Source organism: Herpailurus yagouaroundi, unplaced genomic scaffold (genome assembly GCF_014898765.1).
Source record: "Herpailurus yagouaroundi ecotype Mexico unplaced genomic scaffold, PumYag 355, whole genome shotgun sequence".
NCBI classification, from domain to species: domain Eukaryota; kingdom Metazoa; phylum Chordata; class Mammalia; order Carnivora; family Felidae; genus Herpailurus; species Herpailurus yagouaroundi.
Window position 1 is genome coordinate 4,819,469 of NW_024412572.1, and position 23,955 is coordinate 4,843,423.

The window sequence follows — 23,955 nt, forward strand, 5'->3', positions numbered from 1 at the left end:
AAAACTTACAAATGTGGTGCCGGGGCCCTGGGACATGGGTGGCCTCCATCAGGAAGGCTCCTGAGGGTGTGACCCATACCTGCATCTCAGTAGAGGAGGTACCAGGGCAGAGGACAGGGGCCTGAGGAGACCAGGAAGGACTAGACATGAAACCTGGCTCTGCCATTCACTTGCTGGGCCTTGGTGGGTCAGTGGATCCATCACTCTCATTCTCTCTCTCTCTCTCTCTCTCTCTCTCTCCCCCCCCCCCCCCCTTCCTACTACCTTTTACCAAATGCTTTCTCTGGGCAAGGCATTGTGCCATGTTCTTTATGTTCACAGTCTCATTCAACTTGACAACACCATGTCCCATGGCTGTGATCCTCCCACAGGATTCAGTCCAGTACAGTTCTGGTCCTTTGTGGCTGTGAAGAGGGCCAGTTTTGGAGTCAGACCCCGGATTTGACTACTCATTGTTATTTACTGGCTAGGTGACCTTTGGGCAGGTAACTTTAACCTGTAAAATGGAGATAATAATGCCCACCTAGAGGGCTGCCACGAGAATTCAGTACAAATATACATGTTTATAAAAATATTGATAAATATTTTATTTATTTATTATTTATTATTTATGGATCGCCTAGCAAATTGCCTAGCACATTAGGAGGCACCCAATAAATAGTCAATGTTGTAACATTCAAAGGAGGAGAAGGATGGATGGTAATGGGGTCTTTTGTAGGCCAGGGCCCACTCTGGACATTTCTGGCAGAAAGCTCTGCCTTCCCAGGGCAGCCCTCTGTGACGATCCGAGTGTTAACCAGTGCCATCTGGATTGTTTTCAGAGGCTCCATGAGGAGTTACCACTCAGCCTGGAGGAACTGGAGCATGTGTTTGACGCCCTGGATGCTGATGGCAATGGCTTTCTGACGCCAGAGGAATTCACCACTGGATTTAGTAAGTTCTGATGGATGCCGGGGCCCCAGCTACATAAAGCTATGTAAGGTGCATGCCTCCTCCCACACCACACCCATGGGTCTGTGTAGCACAAGCTTCCCTGTCCTCCTGAAGTTTCCAGGCTCCAGATTATTTGGGCCTCTTTTCTGGTGTCCGCACCAGCTGTCCACACCACTGTTCTCTCAGTGCCCACTGCACTGTCTCTGCCAGATCCCCTCCCACCTGAGAAGGACAAGGGGAATGCAAGGGAGCTTGGGCAGAAGGCTTGATGTAAGAGGGGAGCCGAGATGAGATTTCCAGCCTTTCCTTGTCTCCTTTCCTTTCTGTGACACCAGTTCACAACAAAGTGGGATGGCTGCATGGCTCATTTCAGCCTGGGTCTGGCTGAGTCTTCCCGGGTGAGGGGAACCAGCTATCAGAGGAATTTCTAGAGGGTTCTCAAAGTACCCAGGAGGAAGGAGGACAGAGATTCATGAACAAGATAAAGAAACCAGAAATCCCATCAGATAAGATACTGGTCAGATACTTATCAGAGCAAGTACTGGGCAGCAGGCAGGTCTTACCACACATCTGCCTCATATAAGGTGCCATATAGTTTGTTTAGAAGTATCTGAGGCCTTTCCTGACCTCTAGGAGCTTCTAACTGCCTTGGGAGCATAAGACAGGTTGCTGTATATTACAGACAGTATGAGTATGGAGAACGTGCACCAAAACTGTTATGTTGCTTGTAAATGTGAAGTTCAGTGATGCCACTGGGGGAAGTGACTCGATGGTAATATGGAGCACAGTCAGCCTGCTGGAGGTGGATGGAGGGGAGGCTCTTGTTGTTTAGAGAAGAACCCAATGAAGAGAGGAGCTCTAAGCCAGAGAGCCACAAAGGTGCCACAGTCCTGTCATCCATTCTGCCTTTCCCAGGTTGTAGCAGCTCACTCAGAATCTCATGGAAGACGGGAAGACCCCAAATCCAGGAGCTGGTGTCCAGGAATGTTTGCTGGAGGGGGTTTCCCTTTTTCTTCCCTCAGAGGAGCCCCAAACGATTCCTGGCAACTAAGAATGATAAGGTCTTCCCAGGTGCATATTGCCTAATTCAGATCCTTGTGCTGTGCATCCTATAGGCCACTTCTTCTTCAGCCAGAATAAGCCAGGTCAGGAAGATGCAGGCGAGCAGGTTGAACGGCTCCAGGAAGAGAAGGTGTATCAGTCCAGAGGGGAAGAACATGCGGGCGGCACGGATGAAGATGAGGAGACTCAGTTCCAAACACTGATGGACAAACTTGGAGCCCAGAAGGTTTCCGAGGAGTAAGTGATGACAGTGATTTGGGGAATGGAGCCCAGCCTAGGAGCAGCCCCTTCGTCTGCCCTGTGCACCATTAAAGTTTGTTAAGCACTCAGCCAGGCCCCAGGTGCTGGGCTGCCAGCGAGGAGGCTTGTTCCGTACCGCCTGCCCTTGGCAGACCCCTGTCTGTGCGCCATGGACCAGGGGCTCTGTGTCTGCTGTTACACTGTCTCATGGGAAACACTGCTAGGCCCCTCTTCTCCCACTCTCCTCACTTCTACCCTACGTCGTCAGCATGGTCCTTGGTTCCATGAGGAGTGCTGTGCAGCACGGGGCGTGCCGGGCCTGGAGGGTTTCTCAGTGTGTTTTGCTGAGGCTTCCGGTCACCACCAGCCTGCCAGTATTTCCACCTCCCCCAAAGCCAGCCCTGGGTCTCAAGGGCTGCAGGGCATCGCAGCCAGCCCCACGGTGCTGTGCTCCTGCCAAAGGTACCTTACGTGCAAGCATTTGCACACTGTATCCCTGAGCCGAACCTAACCATCAGGAAACTGAGGCAGGAAGTGAACCCATTTGTACCAGCCCACTACTTGGATAATCAATAGCTCGGCTGAAAATTTCAGATGGCTGGAACTTCAAATAAAACATAATCCCCCATTTCCCCCCCAAAATTTATCTAAGCCCTGACATTTAAAATGAAATGCAGTGGGCCCGCCTGGGTAGCTCAGTTGGTTGGGCGGCCAACTTCAGCTCAGGTCATGATCTCATGAGCCCCATGTTGGGCTCTGTGCTGACAGCTCAGAGCCTGGAGCCTGCTTCAGATTCTGTCTCCCTCTCTCTCTCTGCCCCTCCCCTGCCCATGCTCTGTCTCAAATAAATAAACTTAAAAAAAAAATGAAATGAGATAAAAATAGGATAAAATAATTAAAATAAAACAAAATAAAATAAAATAAAATAAAATAAAATAAAATAAAATAAAATGTGATGTAGCTGGTGGAAACCAGTGGCCTGAAAAACGTGGAATAACTTTCTTCTCCCTTTTCCCATTGCATTTTGCCTTTCCGTTTCTGGGTCCCCTCGGTCCTGGGTTGGCTATGTGTTCCGGGAGTAAAAATGGCCTAATGATTGGAGCTGATGTGTCCCAGGCTTGGGAGGAGAAGGAACTGGGATTGAGAATGATAAAGAGGAAGCAGGAAAGGAGTGGTCTGCACACAACACACAGGCCAGAAAAAAGATCTGCAGCTCTGTGGAATTTTGAGCAAATGATTTGATAGACTGTGTCAGAGTTGAGAAAGGCTGGCAAAAGCCTAGGAGAGATCCTGGTGAGAGGCTTGGCAGGGGTGGGGAAGCATGTTTGACCCCAGCAGCAGGGGCAGCATCAGGGGCAGATCTTCTGGGCGTCGGCTGGGGCACGTGGGTGTGCAGGTGGGTGGGAAGTGCATGAGACAGAGACCAGACTCAGATCCTCTAGGGGTAAGAGGCACAGCGACCACTGCCAGTGACCCTGTGAAGCCTCTTCCTGGCGGGGGGGAGGAGGGTGGTGTGGGTGAGCCGAGGAACCGTCATGAAAGAGAGGCACTTCTCCATCCACCCATTCCTTCTGGGGAAGCCCCCTTCCTGGCCAGGCTCTCAAACCAGTCTACCCAATGTTACCCCGAGGGCTCGTGTCAGAGGCCAATGCAGAACTGAGCCAGCATGAGGCATCCTGGGAAGGGTCAAGGGAGGGTTTCCACAGTGGTCGCAGACATTGATATGTAGAAGACGGTGGCCAGCACCTTCCATCCCCGTGGAAGCTAAACAAAAGGCAGAAGGCTCGTGTTGCTGCATGAGGGGGGTGTCAAGACCACGGGGCCCCAGATGAGGAAACAGAGGAGGCTGTGAAGACTTCAGAGGTCTTCCAAGATTTCACGCTCCAGAATAGCTTGTGTGTTGTTCTGGAAGCAGGCAGATGGGTCAGCTGACCTCCCAGGGTCTCTTCTAGCCCTGCACCCCTAGCCCCTTCCACCAGGAGCAGAAGCAGTAGGCTGGACGTCTGGACTCCCAGCTTTTCACAGTTGTCCAGTTGGCTGAGTGATTTGGCAGTTTAAGGGCCTTGGCTTATTTTTCATCAAGAATTGACAGATTTGTCCCTTCTCCAGAAATCTGGAAGGGAGTGATGTGGCCATGAGTAAGTGGTTCAAAGAGCTTTGGAAGAGGATCGTGTGGGTCTGCAAATCTTACTGGAGGCTCTAGCCGATTGGCTGTCCCATATCTGTGCCCCAGGCACATGGCTAACATGCACTGTCAAATGTCACTTGTTTTTTAAACACTAAAAAAATTTAATGTTTATTTATTTTTGAGAGAGAGAGAGTGAGCAGGGGAGGGGCAGAGAGAGAGGGAGACAGAATCCATAGCCAGCTCCAGGCTCTAAGCTGTCAGCACAGAGCCTGACGCAGGGCTTGAACCCATGAGCCACGAGATCATGACCTGAGCCAAAGTCAGATTCTTCGCTAACTGAGCCACCCAGGCACCCTTCAAATGTCACTTCTCAGGCAAGCTTCTCAAATATAGCACTTGTTACACAAGAACAAAGGATCTTATTCTTTATCCTGAGGGTTCCTGGTTGTAGCTCCCCTCAGATCATGGTGGTTTTAGAATTTCATGGGTTACAGGTTGGACTGCTGTTCCGGCTCAGTTTGTTGGTCGGCTGTTTCTCCAGAGAGGGAGAGCATGGTCCGCGGGGTGCGCCACTGCCTCCGTCCTCCCGTCACTGATCAGTGTGGCCCTGTGAGTCTCTCCTGCTCTCCAGTGCACACCTGCCCTGTGTGCCTCTTAGCCAGGGGCATTGGGGGTGGCAGTGGCTCTGGACATGTCACTCTGTGTCTTTATCTCTCTGCCTGCCCGCGTCCCTGCCAACTTTCTACTTGTCTTGCCCTGTGTGCACACACATCCTGCAGATTTGCACCTTCCCTTCCTTTCTCCTGTCACTCATTCCTGGTGCCACCAGGCCCCAGTGGGGTGCTGCATATTCTCCTCCATTCCCCGCAGTGACAATTGCTTTCTGCCATCCATCAGATGGCATGTCTTTACCTCTCAGCTGTGAGGACCATCCTTCCTGGGGCGACAGGCTCTCTCCTTTAGCTCCATGGCGTTTGTCCTCACATGCACCAGGCTCCTGTCCTCTCTCTTCTTCCTGACATTCTGAGATGCTCCCAGCACGTGGCCTTGCACAGTCAGCACCACCAGCCCCTGGGGAAACCAGAGCGTGGAAGCAGTGGAGGGTGCGGTTAAGGAGGCGAGGACAGAAGCCAGACAGCCTGAGTTTGACTCTTGACCCTGTCATTCAGCAGCTGAGTGATCTGAGACAGCTCACCTCACCCTCTTCCGGGGGTAGTAGAGCACCAGCCTGGTAGGTTACTGTGAGGGTCAAATAGGCCGATGTACATAGAGTACCTAGCATACAGGAGGCACTCAATACATGCTAGCCACTCCTGTCATGATCATGACAACGGTGTTCTGGCTGTCACTTTCACATCTGGGAAGCTCAGTGTTTGCATGCTCTGACATCAGTGTCCCCCTTTCTGTCGCAGTGAAAGTGATATCAAGCAAGTCTGGCTGCAGCTGAAGAAGGACGAGCCTCACTTACTGTCCAACTTCGAGGACTTCCTGACCAGGACCTTCTCTCAGCTCCAGGAAGCTCATGAAGAGAAGAATGAACTGGAGTGCGCCCTGAAAAAGTGAGTACCCAGCCTCAGCCATTCTCTGTTCCTATGTGTGGCAAACAGAAGCAGAAGGTGCGCTTTCTCATATTCCATGAAGCCTCCTTGTCACTGTCTGCCAGAGTGGGGCCCGGGCCCTATGGCGGCCGTGATATATAGATACTGTCAAGCCCTTGCTCACTTTTATCAGACCCTCAACATATGCTAGGCACTATTCTAAATATGCACACCACCTCATTTGGACCATTCACTGTATTTTTTTCAAGTGCATTTATTTATTTTGAGAGACAGAGAGCATAAGTGACTGGGGGAGGGGTGGAGACTGAGAGAGCAGGGGAGGGGCAGAGAGACAGGGAGAGAGAGAATTCTAAGCAGGCTCCTCGCTGTCAGCACAGAGCCCCACGCAGGGCTCGATCCCACAAACTGTGACATCATGGCCTGAGCCGAAATCAAGAGTCAGATGATGCTTAACTGACTGAGCCACCCAGGTGCCCCCTGGACTATTCACTGTTACTCACACTTTATAGATATGGAAATCGAGGTACTGAAAGGTGAAATGACAGGCCCGAGGACATACAGCTTGTAAGTGGCAGGGCCAGCATTCAGGGTGAGATAGCCTGGCCCCTGAGACTGCACAGGGAGGGTTCCACAGCCCGGCTCTCCCTGGCCCCCCCCCCCCAACTCTAGACCTGCCCTTGGTCCCACTGAGTACCATCCTGACCACTGTCGGGAGCATCACACCCTCACGTCTCTCCTGCCATCTCCTGGCCACCAGGGCCTCTGCAGTAACTAGTGGTTTCTAGTGCTCCCCCTTTGCTTGGAGAAAGCATCCCAGCATGAACCTGAAGCCAACCTGAGTCAGCCTTGTGCCACAGCCGTGGGGCCACATAAATGCTCATCCACCTGTGAGAATGGTGTGCCATTGGGGTACCACACTTGTCCCTACTCATCAAGTGTATACGTTACAGCAGTGAGCTCACATTTTGTGAAGCCTGGTGTAACCAAGAATGGTTCCTAATCCTGAAGGTGTGGCCGAAGTACCGGGCTGGGTTTGGGCAGCACTGAAGTGGTCCTCCGGGTGACTGCACATGCTCTTGTCCCTGCCCAAAAATCGCTCCTATGGCATGGGCAGCCTCAACAGTCCTAATGCAGACCACAGGCCCCTCCTTGCAAAGCTCCTGGTGCCCAGCACCACGCCCTGGGGGCGGGGCTTCAGAGTCTATACTGACATGGCCCTGGGGAAAGCACGCAAGCCCCTGATTTAGAAAGAGACCACCACATGTCTGTGTCTTACTGTGTAGATCAGTTGTCCACACATTGCCCTGAACTCCTTCGCATCTTGTGTCACCCCCAGATCAACTCTAAAAATTACTTGTTGGGGTCCACTGGGTATACACAGGTCTGGAAAAAAGGACCGTTAAGAGCCTGAGTTATGAAAAAATTGTGGCCAAATAATACCGGGGAAAGCACAGTTTGGCTGGAGGAGTGTTATGAATATTCTGGGCAGAGGCCCCAAGGCTCAGAGAAAAGAAGGATTGAGAGTATACTTCTATATAGTTTTTAGCTGATTAAGTTGTGACTCAGGCAGATCTGAGTTTGCATCTTGGCTTTGCTCCTTAATAGCTGTGTGACTCAGGCTAAGTTACTTAACCTCTCTGAGTCTCAGCTTCCTTATGTGTAAGATAGGGATGATAATAAAATACTGGCACATAATAAGTATTCAAAGGATGTTAAAATAATAATACTTACCATTTTAAATAAGTATGTTTGTCAGTATTAGAGGATTTGCCTGGTTAAAGTGAAGAGTTTGAGCCTGGATATGACCAGTGGTGAGGTTTAAAGATCCCTTTACCCTTCCAGACAACATGGTATACAGCCAGTAGCATTGGCATCACCTAGAACTTTCTTTGGGATGCAGAACCTCAGGTCTCACCCCAACCCTACTGATTCTGCATTGTAACAAGATACCCAGATGCTTTGTGTGTGGGTCTGAGAAGTGGGGAGCTGGGAATCAGGAGCTCTGGATTGAAGTTATGTGTGGCTCTCCAACCAGCTAGCTCTGTGACCTTGCTCAAATCTTTTGGTCTCTCTGAGCTATGGTTTTCTCACCAGTAACATAAGGGGCTGTTTTAGTTTCTGACTCTCCCTGCAACCCCACTTTCCTCTGACCCCAGCGTTGCTCACCCTGAGGAGCCACAGAAAAAGTCAGGTGGTGCCTCCCAGAGAAGAGGGTGCTCTTTTCTCTAAGGAAGGTGAGAGGAGTCACAGCCTGAATGGGCATGCAGTGACCCAGCTCATGGCCTGGAATCTTCACTGTAGGATGCTTCTCTGCTGGCCTGCACTCCCACAGGGAGAGGCCAGTGCTCTTGACTTGTTTCAGAGCTGGTTAACCCTCACATTCATCTTAAAGTGACCTCGTTTAGTGCTTTTGCCCTCATTTAATGACAAAGAGTTCTTGAGATGAAAGCCAAGGTCACTCTTGGCTGCATGTGCAAAACTAGCTCAGCCAAAGGTTCCAGTGGATTATCCCTGCCAGGTGCATCTGCCCTGGGTCAGCCGATGGAAGCCCCCTCCTGGCTGGAGAGCTGTGGAAGGATTAGGGGTCCCCGGAGCTCCCTAGCCCACCTCAGGGGTGTTCTCTGGGTGCAGAACCAGAGACCGCAGGCTGTAGAGAGCAGAGCACTAAAATCGCTCAGGAGAAACCCAAGCTCTTGCTCAGGCACTGCCACTGACCAGACATGTGACCTTGGGCAGCTTGCTTTATCTCTCTGTGTGTCGGTGTCCTCCCTGGTGACCTGAGAAAATAGGTGTGGTGTTTTTCACACTTTTTGTGATTGTGAGTCACCAGAAGAAATGCATTTGACTTTGCAACTCGCGTACACTTCTGTGTGTGGGTAACTGAACATTTCCTGAAATGGAGCTCATGCTTCCTGCATGTGATGTACTCTGATATTCTCTATTAGAGCCTCTTTTATTCTCTTGTCTTCTGTTAAAGAAACCAGAAAGGTTGATCACATCAGGGCTTCTGGGTTGTGACTGAAGCAGCTGATCTACAGGGGCTCTTGCAGCTCAGCTGTCAAACAAGCAAACAGGAAATCCCGATAATGTATAGACTATTTCAATGGGAGGCTTGACGAATAGCCCAGGGTGAGGTTAAGTGATTCTGAGACATCATCGAGGAGATGAATTTGGAGGTTTGGGGATGTGTGCGGGAGGGGCATGTCCAGGCATCAGTGAGGGGGGAGAATGGAAGCTCTCGGAATGGCCCAATTCAGGCTGGAGTCGGGGGGATCCTGAGGACGGTCTGAACCCCTCCCAGTCTCCTCCGCAACTGGTTTTTCAGTGTGGGGTATAACATGTTGACTCCACAAGGCCAACGAACGCCTGTCCCAGACATGGCTCAAGTCATTGCCACTGTGTGTCCCCTCCCCCCCAGGCTAGGCACCCAGGACACAGGGTGTCCTCGTAGCTCGCCTTAACAAGCACTTACTCTCTGCCAGGCTCTGAGTTAGGCAAATAGAACACAGAGTCCTCATCTTGAGGAGTTTATGATCGCACTGATAAGGTCGAGCTCATGCTCATAAAAATTCTGCAACAAAGCCAACCAGAGAATTCGTACCGTTGAAACGCTAGACAGCACTGACATAGGCAGCAGAGGCTTTTGCTTCCTCCTCCTTTTCCAAACCACACACCTTGTTTATCCCTCCTGTGGAGCCCAGAGAACATGGGACTGACTGGTGGGGGCGAGGGGAGGGTCCTGTCCCAGCTCCCCAGGCTGAGTCATGTCCCTCAGGGATTCAGTTCTGCTGCAGTGAGTGAACCAGGTCTGCTCTGGCTTCTGGGAGGGAGGGCTGTGCAGCTGGCCTGAGCGCCTAGGGAAAGCTCCTGAGAGCTGGTGTCAGGAGACCAGGGGCCCTCCTTACCTCACTGCCCTGGATTGTTTTTACAATCTGTATATTGGGAATAGGGGGAAAAGGCAAGTCTGGGAGCACTCAGTCTCTCACCCCTTGTCCCTTGGAGTGGAGCTTGAGTCAGATCTTTGATACAATGTTCGACTCTGTTGCGTGTTCACTGGGAAGAAGCCACGGCCCATGGGGCAAGGTGGGGACATGGTCAAATGCACAAACCTGGGGCCAAAGCCCAGTTCTCCTGTTGAACTTCAGAACCTACAGGAGCCTCCACATCTCTCTTAGGAAGTGGAGGCCAGACGAATGGAGCCACGCTCCTTGGTCCACTGCGCAGAAGTTCAGAGAACTTCACATTTAGCGTGATTAATATGGCTTAGGCTTTGGAAGAACTTCTGACTATCAGAATTATGAAGTGCTTTGCCATGGAAAACATCTTCCCAATCACCTTTTCCTGGGCGGCGGGCGGGGGGGAAGCTTCAGCTTTCCAGGGGATGGAGAGCGATACTGTCTAGAGGCAGCAATAGATTCAGGCCTTTTGCCAGAATCACTAGTGGAAGTTAGGGCCCCACCCAGGAAAGTCTGATTTATTTGGGCTGGGTTGGGGGCTCAACGTCTGCATTTAAAAAGTATCCTTAGGGGGGCGCCTGGGTGGCGCAGTCGGCTGAGCGTCCGACTTCAGCCAGGTCACGATCTCGCGGTCCGTGAGTTCGAGCCCCGCGTCGGGCTCTGGGCTGATGGCTCAGAGCCTGGAGCCTGTTTCCGATTCTGTGTCTCCCTCTCTCTCTGCCCCTCGCCCGTTCATGCTCTGTCTCTCTCTGTCCCAAAAATAAATAAACGTTGGAAAAAAAAATTAAAAAAAAAAAAAAAAGTATCCTTAGGAATTCTGACTTTTGACCAGGGTTGGAATCTGCTGGATGCATGGACTTGATTGGCCCCTTACCAGGATCTAATCCTGAGGCTGAGGGTAAGGATGAATTAGGTGGTGTCTGGAGAGTGCTTTGAACTCTTGGAAGAAAAGTGCTTTCTAGATCAAAGGCAGGTCGTGGCTGTCTCTGCTTACTCAGTCGTCTGCAGCTCAGTAGCCTGGAAGGCCACCCAGGCTGCCTATTTCACATCACTGGTGGACCACACTTGGCTTTGACAAACTTGTCAGCACCCACCAGGGCCACATTGGAATCAGTTCCTCATCTGTACATTCTTTCTCATCCAACTGAGTCAGGCCTCATGCAGCTTCTTGAGGGCATGGGGGCCCTTAAGTTGTATCCCCTGCCCAGCCATTCTCTAGGCACTTTCTGTCCAGAGTGATTTCCCTGGGTTCTGGGACAGTGTTCAGACCAGGAGGGAATGTGTCTCATAGCCTGACAGTCTCAGCTATGATACCTGCTGCTCTGACATAAGCCTGAGAACTGGGATTCTATGATATGAAGCTTCAGGGACATGAGAGCCTCTGGGGGAAGAGGAGGTCATTGTTTCCTTGGCCTTGCCTCCAGATATGGCAGCAAATACTGCAGCATATATATGGCGTGTGGCCCTTACATTCCATCTGTGAAGGACTTTATCTGCATGGTTCTCCAATGTTAGCTTCCTTCAGAATTACAAGAGGATCTTGGTTAAAGGTAGATTCTTAGGTCTCTCCCCCAGAGAGTTTAGATCAGTATGTCTTGGGGAGGGAGCCCAAGAATGTTCATTTTAGCATACATCCCAGTGGTTCTGATGCACGCAGGCTACACACCACACTTTAAATTTTTTTTTTTAGTGTTTATTTTATTTTTGAGAGAGAGAGAGAGAGAGAGCACGTGTGCAAGCAAGGGAGGGGCAGAGAGAGAGGGAGACATAGAATCTGAAACAGGCTTCAGGCTCTGAGCTGTCAGCACAGAGCCCGACATGGGGCTTGAACCCACGAACCGTGAGATGATGACCTAAGCCTGAGTCAGACACTTAACCGACTGAGCCACTCAGGTGCCCCAGCACTTTGAAAAAACGCTGCTCTAGCCTCTACATTTTTCCAAAATGTATCAGTCTGCAAAAAGCGCGATCCAGGGTGCCCTTCCAGTCTGGGATTTTAGTCTCTTTCTTAAGGTGAAGATAAGTTTTTGGTGAGGGCTCTAGGTAATGATGCTATGGCTTAGTCAGGCACATGTTTTTTATTGGTATATTATTATCTGAGGCAGAAGCACATTTTTATCTGAGAGCAGATTGAAAGGTGAGGACTGTTTGTGCTCTGTGTACACCCTGGGCATGATTTGTAAACCTGACTAATCAAGAATGGGTTGCTTTATAGGATGGGATAAAGCAGCAAAGTTGGTTTATACAAGGCAGGAGAATCTAATTAGGGAGAAACCATCCATCTTGAAAATCCAATTGGCAATTATAGAGCCTGCAGAATTATGTACAAATTCTGATGTTTTCCCCTCATTCAGCTCCACTCCAGTCATGTGTGTGTGTGTGCGTGTGACAGAGACAGACAAACAGACACAGAGACAGACACAGAGACAGAGAGAGGGAGGCAGTTAGAGAGACTGAGAGAGACTCTGAAGATTTTTCTAGTAAGAATTCTCTTTGCTGTCTGGAGACTGCAGCTGCCTGAAGCAGGTGGCAGGGGGCAGCGGTGAGCCTGAATCCCTCATGTACCTTTCTCATCCCAGCCACTAAGTAGGCTGAGCCCGAACGTGCTTCCATTTTCTTCTCTGGCAAATAGCAGACTCCTTGAGAATTTTCCGGCCCAGGATCTTCACTCTGTGCTCAGTACACATGGGGGAGATGGGTGGGAGACATGGGAAAAAGGGTCAGGCCCTTCTGGTGATCTTGGCCTTCTCCAGCCCTGGTGGGGCACCTACTCTGGTTCACACTCACTCTACAATCGAAAGACTCCAGATGGGATTTGGATTGTTGATGATCCTGAGCACAAATGTATGGAGTTACCAGTGTAGACACTCAGGATGCTTGGGAAGACACTGTGGTGTCATGGATGGAACAGGAGACTGGGACTCAAGGCCTGGCTTCTCCCCTGTCCTCAGACCTGGACTATCCAGATGCCCACAGACAGGTTACTTCCTTGCTTTGACCCTCATTTTCTTCATGTTAAGCTCAGTCTATGATGAGGAGGGGGATTCTTCCTCTCTTCACATCTGCCTTTCACCAGATTGTGCAAACTAAGAGACATACTGATCAGACCACTGCCCGCCCACATGGAGACACGTGAAATCAGAATGGTTAGTCTCCAAGGCCAGAGACATTTCTAAGTTCTGCCTTGAGTTCAAGCTTCTGAAATTTATTGAAAGTGTAGAAAAATGCCATTTGTCCAAGGTCAAGACTACACCATTTAGGGAAAGAAGAAGCTACCTTTTTCCTGAAATGATTTCAGCACCTCCTGCCTAGAATCTAGAAGGTTAACCAGATGACTTTCTGAGACCCTCTGAAATCTGAAGGGATTCTGTTCCTAAGTGCAGGCAAAAAGGAACGAGGGAACGGGAAAGAGATATTTTGACCAGCAGTATTCTATAGTAGGAAGGCCTTGGCCCGTGTGTCATTAGCTGGAACCCCAGTGGTACTGAGTATTAATGCTTCCCTCCAGTGTGGTACCTTAACTCTCAGTGTGCAAATCACTTTGTGAAGGTTAATTAATTTTCACAGTCCCTGTGGGAACCTGGCAGGGTAAGTTAATTGCTAACTACATCTCGCCTTCCAATTCCCTGCAAATAATCTGTAAAGGTCTCTCTGAACCTAAGCCTTGTACTTACATGAGAATCACTATAATCCCCACCCCTACTTCCTTCCCCCACATCCCACCCTAAATCTTCAATATCACGCACATGTGTATATGCACATACACGCTTAAGGGCCTCCTTTAGACAAGGGGCATCTTCTACAGTTAGACACCCTGGGTGGCATTCTGCCCACTATGCTGGACCTGGGCTTTTCATCCTGGCTTTCACTAGGACTCGTTCTTTCATATCTATCATGCCCTATGGTATCCTCAGTATACAATTGTTGCTTCTTCCCTTCACAGTTGAAAATCTCCCTTTTCTGGACTCAGCCCCTCTTAACTTGTTCCCAGAGAACTCTGTCATCCTCCACACTACTAGAGTGAGGGACTTTGTCCACTTCCTTCCAGGAAGGGCTCTCTGGTCACAGAGTTATTATCAGCCAGAGCCCAGGAAGGCATAGCAGGGTGGGGTCTACTCCACAGTATATGGCTTCTTCTTCCGTTCCTTTCCTCTATGCCACGTTAGCGTCGGACTTGGTGTTCTTAGATGCTAAAGTCCTGGTGTACAGAGCCCATTCCATAAGTCTAAATTATTTTACCTAGAGTGTTACTTTACAAAGAGCTTAACAAGTACTTAATGTTGATGTCTCCCTCCTTCCATGCTTTGTCTTCTCTCCTGAGCCACCTCAGGTTTTGTCCTTCCCCAAGTCTTCTGTTCCCTGATGTTGCCCTATTCTCTCACACCCCTGTTGCTGCATCATTCCCCTTCAGTCTCTACTTGCCCCTTGGCTGAAATTTGAAGGGATTAGAAAGCAGCAGCTCTCAAAAGGGTGTCAAAAACCCCTGGAGAATCAGAGAACTCATTTACTTAGAATGTATTAAATGCATACTATCTGCTCCCTATTGTGCTAAATAATTCCACATGCATTATTTTATTTAAACCTCACAACTTCTCTATAAAGTAGGTATTAGCCATCTGATTTTCCAGATACAGAAAACCTCAGGCCCACTGAGGATATGTGACTTATCCAAGGCCAGAAAGCTTGTAGATATCAAAATCAGGATTTGAACCACAGCCTTTTTACTCTGGGTCTAATGAATTCTGAGACAACCATAGCTGTCAGCAGGGGGATTATAACTTAGACTACACTGGAATATGCTAGAGGCACTATCCAGCCATTATACAGAAAGAGCAAGAAAGCGAGAATAAATATTGGTGCTCATGACTCCTTTGCTGCCTTCTTCCTACATTTGTTTCTCTGTCTCACTGAGACTTCATGTCTCTTTCTCTTCCTTTCCTTTCATCTCCCTATTCTCTGTCCCTCCTCCCCCTGTAGCTCAAAATGACTAGGCACAGATAGCAGACAGGGGATAATTAAATAAACACTGGGTTGTTGGGGAGTGTTTTAAGGATGACTAATAGAAGATAAACTGGATATTTATGCCCACAAGTTATTAATAGCTCAGAGAGCTCTATTCCAGATTGCTGCCCTTGTCTCTTTCAATATTTTTACCAATGGCAAAAACAAAGAGAGATAAGGACGAATATTTTGTAGTAATAAAAAAAGTTCCATCCACAAAGAAGATACAACAGATACAAACTTTTATGCATCAAACAACATAGCAACAAAATAGATAAGGCAAAAACTTTTAGAAAAACAGAAAATTTGATAAAAACAGACTTTAGAGGATTTTAACAAACTTATCTAGGATTTGATACATTAGGCAAAAAGTACAATATATATGTAAAATATTTAAAACTGTCAACCAGCAAGCTTAATTTAAGAGATAAATGTAGAGCTGTGTACCTCACAGTAGAATACACGTTCTCCTCATGGAAGTTATGCAAACATTGATCATGTTTTTGGCTACAAAGCAAAGGTTAATAGGTTCCCAAAAGTAGATACCTTACTAGTATATTATTTTTACTATAATACAATTATTTTACTATAATACTATAATACTATAATATAAAAACAGCAGTTTTTATATTAGAAACATTCTTCTGAATAACTCTCAGATGAATTAAATTGTCAAAACCAACATATTATTTAGCTTACATTATGACTGAAATTTTTAAATACCAACAAAGCTTGGAAGGTCATTGAGTACACTAGATGACCAGTTGGGATCTATTAAGATAATGTCAGCCTGGAAAGATGGACTGAATCTAACAGAATTACATCCGAGCTCTTGTTCTGGTGTCCAAAAAGCCAGTGACAGAAACACAAGGTGGAAGAGATATGATTCAGTAGCACCATCTTTAAAAGAAAAACAATCACACAGACTTAAGATTTAGAGGTTTTAGTTGACGAATGGGTTCAGCATTCATCAACTGTGATGTGGCTGCCAAGAAAAGTTAATGTGTTCTCAGGCTGCATGAATAGATATGCAGTGTCGAGAACAAGAGAGGTATAGTCCAGCTCTAAACTCTGCTAATCAGACTTGATACACTGGGCATTCAGTCTGGGGCTCCATGGCTTGAGGAAGCTAAATCAGGGCACATTCAGAGAAAAGTAAAGAGAAAGGTGAAGGGACTTACAAAAAAGAAAAAGAAAGTCCATGTGAGACGTGGTTGGAGAAAGTGGAGAGGCATGGCATGAACCCAAGCAACCCCTTGAAGTCTTAATGCTGTTTTCAAATATATAAAGGGTTTTTATGCAGAGGAGAGATAAGGTCATAGAAAGATATATTTCTGTGAGTCAGAATATTCCAAAGATGAAAGAGCTGTTTAGAGATCCAGCCAAGTTCCCTATTGCTGGAGGTGTTTTAACCTACTTTGGGTAAATACATGGCGGGGACATTGTGGCAAGGATTTTAGCACTGGGAAAATAGGTGATTGGATCAGATGAAACTTTCAATTCTGAAATTCTTCAGTTCTTCTGGAATCTGGTATTCCTCCAGTATGGTCCTTCCATGGGCTACTGAGTTAGGTATCCCAAGTCTTAAATTGATTTTATACACATTTTCAGCATTCACATTTTGAGCACAGACCCTGTGGGTGACAAAAATGTCTGAGTTTTCCTAACCTAGTTGAGACAGCATAAACCCAGGTGAAACAGTTTTTGAGGATTTTATTTATTTTTTTTAATGTTTATTTATTTTGAGAGAGAGAGAGAACATGCATGAGCAGGGGAGGGGCAGAGAGAGAGAGGAAGAGAGAGAATCCCAAGCAGGTTCCACACTGTCAGCACAGAGCCTGATGTGGAGCTTAATCCCATGAACCGTGAGATCATGACCTGAGCTGAAGTCAAATGCTTAACCAACTGAGCCACGCAGGCGCCCCAGTTTTTCAGGATTTTAAAAGTAAATGTTCATTGAAAGACATTTGATATTCTAAGAGTTCAGAGAAGAGACAGTGAGGATTAGAATAGGTGAGGAAATCCTCATAGAGAAGACTAAAAAGTGTAGGTGTGCATCAGGCAATATGAGTGGTTTTAGAAATTGTGGCAATATAGATGTATATAATAAGCAGACGTAATTGGTTGCCTCTTTCCTTTGGTGGAGGAATATGGTGTGCCCGCTGGAACAGCACATGCCACATGTGCAGACCTTTTTAGAGTGTCTCTCCCTGTTACTGTTCTCACGGCCACTGCAGAGCTCTCCGCAGACGCAGGCTTCAGGCTCAGTGGCTCCTGCTCACACACAGCCTGCGTCTCTAATGGATTGATCTGACAGGCGCTTTTATGGACAAAGCTTTCCGCTCTTCATCTTCCTGATTGCTTCTCACCTTTACCAAACCCAGCAGCACTTTTATCCTTGAAACTAAGACCTTCCTCCCCCTTGGGGAGCAATGGCCCTTGCCCTCCACAGCCATGACAGTAATTACAATAATAAATAATCCCTTATATTTATTTAGGGCTTTGCAGTTCCAAATGCTTTTCACGCCAGCTCTCTTGTTTGTTTGTCATGCCGGTGCTATGAGGCACTCCAGGCGGGTGCTCCTCCGGGGCATAACGAGGTCAGAATGCTCAAGGTCACACTGAGAATATGAACAGGTCTTCTGAGCCCTGAGCTGGTTTAATGCTATGGATGATGTGAACAGCACCATGATGCTCCCCATTCCTAGGGCTCATGTGTCTGACCCAGGCTGGTCATGAATCAGTCAGTTCTTGGGGCACCTGGGTGGCTCAGTCTATAAAGCGTCCAACTTCAGGTCAGGTCGAGATCTCACGGTTTGTGAGTTCGAGCCCTGCATCGGGCTCTCTGCTATCAGCACGGAGCCTACTTTGGATCCTTTGTCTCCCTCTCTTTCTGCCTCTCCCCCATTCTCTTTCTCTGTCTCTCAAAATAAATAAACATTAAAAAAAAAAAAAGAGTCAGTCTTTGTGGGATTCATCTTCTGAAAGCCTTTGGGCCTGGCCCGGGTCCCCTAGGATGCCAGCTGTATTCTAAAGCATTTCCAGAGGGTTGGTTTCACAGATAAGTCTGGTTGAGCTGGACCTAGATGCATTGAGGCCCACCTGGAACCCCTGGGCTTCTCTGCAGTGGACCCAGCCTTTGTCAACGAGGGCTAGAAGTAGGCACCATTCAGCAGCTACCTCTGCCTTCCCCCCATTTGTTTTTTAGCAGTCTGCAAAATTACTTACTTCATGACGAGTGAACTGACATGTGGGCATGAAAAAACAGTTTATTAATTTAATCAAATAAAACTTAGAGCAAAGTTAATGTAACACAGTTAATGATAGTGTAGAATTGGTTATTAAGCACAATGGTAAACAGCTTCTATGGATGACTGTAATTAGTATTACTTTATCAGAGAAAATCAGTTTTTAAATTTCTCCCATCTCACTTTATTAGGTCTTCAGTATTTATGTAGTTGGAGTCACTGTCTAAAGTTATCTAGCACCTGAATTTCTTCAAGCATAGGAAGATGATTGCAGGGACCAAGTGAAGACTTTCTTTCTGAAAGTCCCTTGAAACAATATTCATTTCTGTCCTTGAACTGTTCCTATTCAACAGCCAGTGCCTTTGCTCCTCATTTCCCTCTATATTTCTTTGTATTTATTATGGGTTAGCTCATAACCAGCTCATAACCAAAACATCTGTCATTTACCAAGAAGGGATTTCTTACTGTTAGCCAGCAAGACATTTCCTACACCCAGGATGGTAAACACAGGCTCCAGCTCATGGAAGTCTTGGAGAGCTGTCACCTTTTGTGCTCAGCAAAAGTATGGCCATTGCCATACTCACTCAAAGGATTTCTGGTCTTAGGGGTATGGCCGGGAGAGGGAACCTAGAGGCTTCTGGCCTGATATGAGTGACGTTGGCCGTGGAGACTTACACCAGTTCCTTGTCTGGGTCAGTTTTATGGTTTCTACAGATCTAGAAGGATGTCAGTCAAAATGGCTCCTTTGAGTCATAGGCATGTGGTTTAAAGGTACCCCAGCAGGTAGCAAGTGAGGAAGGAACATCTTTTGGTGCAGCAGGGAAGGCTGGCACTGGATTGGAGTCCCAAGTGGATATAAAGCGGTAGGGGTTGAAACGAAGGTCTCAGTGTAATATATACATTCCCATCCTTAATCTTTTGTTCAGAAATCTCCCTAGTACCTCTCAGAATTGAAAACTGGAGCTATTTCCTCAATTATTAAAGTCTCCTTACTTGCGTAAAGGACAGAAAGTGCTTATCACCATTTCAGTTTAAAATGGCAAGTGCCAAAATCTGCAGTATGTGTGTGTTCAAACAGCCTTGGGAGCCAAGACATCAGCCTGCTCCTGAGCCTGGATTTCCCTTAACAGGTGAGGAAGAAGAATGGGAGGGACTCAGAGAGAGAGAGAGAGCCCTTAGCTGCAGGTCAGGGGAGAGGGGTAACTGTTCAATGCCCTGGAAATGGGAATACATTGGAGTGATAACTTCCATCTCAGTTCAAATGCTAATACCTGATCCTTCCTGTTTGAATTTGGAGGTGGGGGCTGGGGGTGGGGAGGCATTCAAAGAAGGATCTATTTGGGGAGAGAAGGAGGAACAACACCAGAGATGACCTATAGCCATAGCCATATTTGTTCCCATAGCCATATTTGTCTTGGTCTCTATATAGGAGCAGAGTACCCAGGTTTTTCCTTCCTGTCCTGTGGGGCTCTTCAAGTGTAGGGAGAAGATACTGGCAGGGAGGAGGAGGGATGTCTCATTATCACTGCCCACCTTTAACCAGCCTGCCCCTTCTCATACTGTCTGCCTGGGGCCGTGGGCCTGAGATGGCATGAGCACTGGCCAAGTGTGGCCCCCACTTCCTTTGTAGGGGGCATGGTTTCCATGATTGTCATTGTCATGGAATCTTTTGTCATCTGATGAGAAATGTGGATCACATAGACTTAAGCACACAATTTCAGGAGAACCCTATGACAGTATACTTTAGACAGGGCTGATGGAGCCAGGTAGAGAGAAAGCATCCACAGTGGGAAGGAGATAAACCAGGAGCCCAAATAGGAAAGAAGCCCACACAACACAACTTTATACTGTCTATAGGTGTAGGGACCAGCGGACAATGAGGAGGTGCGTTCAGCAGAGGCCAAGGGGCTTGTTGTTGAAATAAAGCAGAATTAAGGAAGATAGAGCCAAGGAAGCTTCACTGAGGAACGTGTGGGTCATCTGGGACTGATGGCTTCCTCATCTAGGAGGAGGACGAGGTCCTGCTGGGCCTCTATGGTCAGATAATCCTGAGGAACTGGTCCCACCTGACCTACGCAGTTGTCCCCACAGCCCCAAGCTCCTGTTGGGATTCTGGTGCCCAAGCTCCAGAGGATAAATACTCTGGGGGATAAATGAATTTTGGTGTAGACCTTTGCAGACTCTCTTTCTGCCACCTCTGCAGGAAAATTGCTGCTTATGATGAAGAAATCCAGCATCTCTACGAGGAGATGGAACAACAAATCAAGCATGAGAAGGAGCAGTTTCTCCTGAAAGTAAGAGTCCACACCAGGGCTTGGCTCTGAGCACCAGGTGGAAATATCGCCTACTCTGACTACCTCCCCCAGTTTAAGATTGCAGTGCCCCCACCTGAGGCACTGTGGATTCCCTGTGTCTCTGCTGCTTTATTTATATTTTTCAAGACATTTGTCACCTTCAGACATGACACTTAATTTCCTTGTTTATTTTTGTTGATTATGGTCTGTCTCCTCCTACTATCATGTAAGCACTGCAAGAGCAGGGATCTTTTAAAAAAAAATGTTTATTTATTTATTTTGAGAGAGAGAGTGTATGAGCAGGGGAGGGGCAGAGAGAGAGGGAGACAGATAATCCCAGGCAGGCTTTGCACCGTTACTGCAGAGCTCGTCATGGAACTCGAACCCACAAACGTGAGATCATGACCTGGGCTGAAACCAAGAGTCAGATACTTAACTGACTGAGCCACCCAGTTTCCCTGAGAGCAGGGATCTTTATCTTTACTTGTTACTGTATCCACAGCCCCTCAGCCATGCTTGGAACACGGTTGGTACTCAGTAAATACTTATTGAATCAATGAATGAATGAACTAATGACGAAAGGATGAAGGTGCATGTGCTTACCAGTTACAGCAGCTTGGAGACCGGGTCTGATACTGGCTGGTCCCAGACCTGGAAGGCAGACCCACCCAAATGCAGTCCATTCTACTCCATGCCCAGCAGCTCCTCTAGGGGGACCATCATTAGAGCCTATGCTTCCCATCCTTTCCCTTAGACACCTAGAAAACTTAATAACCAAGACAAGTCAAATCCCACCCTTCTCGGACCCCATGGGAGAAAATGTAGAGCTCATATACCTCGTTCCGACTCTGGCATCTAGCCTCCTAGCAGCCTCTAGCCTGCTGTTTGTCTTGGGAGGTCAGAATTGGTGAAATTCTCTCCTCTTCCAAACTAAGCAGGGTCCTTTTGGGAGCATATTTATAAAACAAAGCTACAGGAAACTCTCTCTTACCCATTTTTTCATTATCCACTTGGTGAGTTCTCAACAGAAAAGTCATTGATCTTGAATGGTAGCTTTAGGCTACCATTGAACTGAATCCCATGAACTGGGTGGCTTATAAACAACAGACATTTATTTCTCACAGTCCTGGTGGCTGGACATCCAAAATCAGGGGGCCAGTGTGGTCAGGCTCTGGTGAGAGCCCACTCCCTGGTTCTGGCTGTGGCCCTCTTGCTGCGTCCTCATGGGGCGGGGGGTGGGGGGGTGGTGGGGGTGGGGGAGGGGGCAAGTGCATCCATGGGATCATCACCTTGGGGGTTAAGTTTCAACATAGGACTTCTGGGAATATAGCAGAGGGACCACGTCTTGCGCTGCCTCTCAGAACAGAACCTGGGCTATTGCCACAACCCTTCCCTCCTCCTTAATGCAGGTTGGTTTGAACCAGTTTTTATTTATATGCTGATTTGGATTATCTACACCGAGGATCTATTTATTATCGCAGATACCATTCAAAAGGAGATGAAGTCTGAATGCTTTCCAGAAAAAGCCCATCATATTCTCCAACTAGAGCCCTCTGAAGGCTTGTCTGTATTTCCAGACTCCCCCTGTACCCATTCTTTCTTAGAGCTTTAAAACAGTCTACCTGTCCCCTGCCCTTCAGCATAGTTGGATGAGTATAAGGCAGACAGAACTCACACACTTGTCACCCAGCATACCCTAAAATAGTTTTCTGAGAACAGTAGCCTTTTTTTTCCTGCAGTAGGAGAGTCACTCCCTTTACCCCAAATGATCTACTGCTGGGCCATGACTACAGGTCAGAGGTCCTAGCTAAAAAAAGAGGCCTGCTTCCAGAAGCAAAAGGTGGGCCAAGGTGTGGGAACTGGGAATGGGAAGAGGTGGGAGGAAAAATTTCAAGGACACGTTAGGATCATGTAAGGGTATATGACCACACCACTGTACCCTTCACCCCCCATTCCACTCCCTCCTTCCCCTTCTAGTACCCCAGGCCTTTCAGGCCCAGTGGCTAGGTTTTCCACTTTTGCACAAACACAGAAACTGTTAAAATGTGCTTGGCTTTGCAGACACAGGCTTTTGCCTTGTCACAACGTGAGGACAGTGGTGTGACAGTTTATGACAGCATGAGAAGGGCTGGGCCTTCTGGCTCTACATGTAGCAGTCTGTTTGACCACGAGGGAAATACTTAATGACTGGCACACTCCGGCTCAAGGAAAATAGACGCCCCCCCCTCGATACTCTATGCTGGCCGGGGCTATAAGGCACTCTGCAGGCCCACCATGGGGATGGCAGCATCCGTGCTGGACTTGTGGAGCTACCCGCCTCCCCCGCACTGTTCATGGGGCACCTACTCTGTGAGTGACAGCCAAGCTGAACGAAGCAGGTTCCCCGGTGAAGGTGTTGACAGCAGGAGCTTCCCGGTCAGATCTTCCCCCTATCGTTGCCTGTGGTTGATGTGAGGGCGATCACAGGCTGTCCCTGAGCTCCATGTACCTACCTGAGAACAGGCTGAGGACCAGGTAGTGTCTACAAAAGATGAGTCCAGGAAATAATTCTGAGCCTTGGAACGGAGGTGTCCAAAGGCCTGTGTCCTGAGAGTGGTTGTGTGCTCCCAACCCCCTGGTGCCACCATCACACCCAGCCTCATAGCCCCTCTAGTGTCCAGCATTCCAGGCTGTCCTCCAAGGCAGGTGGAACCCCAGGGGCTCCTGTCATGAGCTGTATGCACATTATAATGGTTTCTTCTCTCCCTGCAAGTTTCACACCTCATTTCTGCCTTCAGGGGAGTGAAGAGCTGTAGGTGGCCTGCATATTTTTGTTTCTGTCCTGTGAACAAAGAAACAATGATAGATGAGTGAAGTCAAGTCAGCTAGGTAAGACCAGGGCTGGAGCCCCAGTCTCCTGACGCCCAGATGAGGGACCTTGTACCAGACCAGGTTCTGTGAGAGTGTCAGGCGTCCAGACAGCCCACACAGTTTTCTCTTTACCCCACCCCAAGCCCTTTCTCACTGCGTCAGCAGCTTCCTGAGTGGGGAAGACCAGTTCTAGGGCAGGAGGGGAGGGGCTGTGGATCACAGAGGCAGAGCTATCACAAGAGCAAGGCTGGGACACCTCAATCATGGTGGGACACGGTGAGGACCTAGACCCTCAAGGGGAAGAAGTAATGCCCTGTGTTTCCCGAGCAAGGGGTAGTGTGAGGGAACAAATGACTGTACCCAATGTGGAACAGAATATCCACATTAGAAGGATACCCCCCCCCCCCCAATTTAGAGATAAAGAGATGGAGGTGTGAGATTCTCTATGTTCAGTACTCCACCACTAACCAACACTGTCTCTCTCTGGGGGAGCGGTGCACAGTCATTGGTCATGGTGACACATGGTGGGAGTTGGGGAGTTGGCATGACCCCTTATGAGCACTTGCTCTGTCTCCGTCCCAGTGGGCCTCCCTGACCAGCCAGCCAGGGCATCGAAGCCCTGGAATGTTGTGGGAAGGGCCCTACAATCCAAAAGGATGGGGAGGCCCTGCTGTTGAGCAGGTG

At 48.3% G+C, this 23,955-nt stretch overlaps 1 protein-coding gene across 1 annotated transcript in view; it reads left to right on the forward strand.

Moving 5' to 3' along the window:
* Nucleotides 1-23,955, forward strand: part of CRACR2A (calcium release activated channel regulator 2A) — a 133,359-nt gene that overhangs the window by 67,852 nt on the left and 41,552 nt on the right. The window contains exons 4-7 of the mRNA XM_040462641.1: nucleotides 822-933; nucleotides 2,049-2,232; nucleotides 5,776-5,922; nucleotides 20,331-20,445. Coding sequence (XP_040318575.1) covers nucleotides 822-933; nucleotides 2,049-2,232; nucleotides 5,776-5,922; nucleotides 20,331-20,445 — 558 coding nt within the window. The remainder of the gene's footprint in view (nucleotides 1-821; nucleotides 934-2,048; nucleotides 2,233-5,775; nucleotides 5,923-20,330; nucleotides 20,446-23,955) is intronic.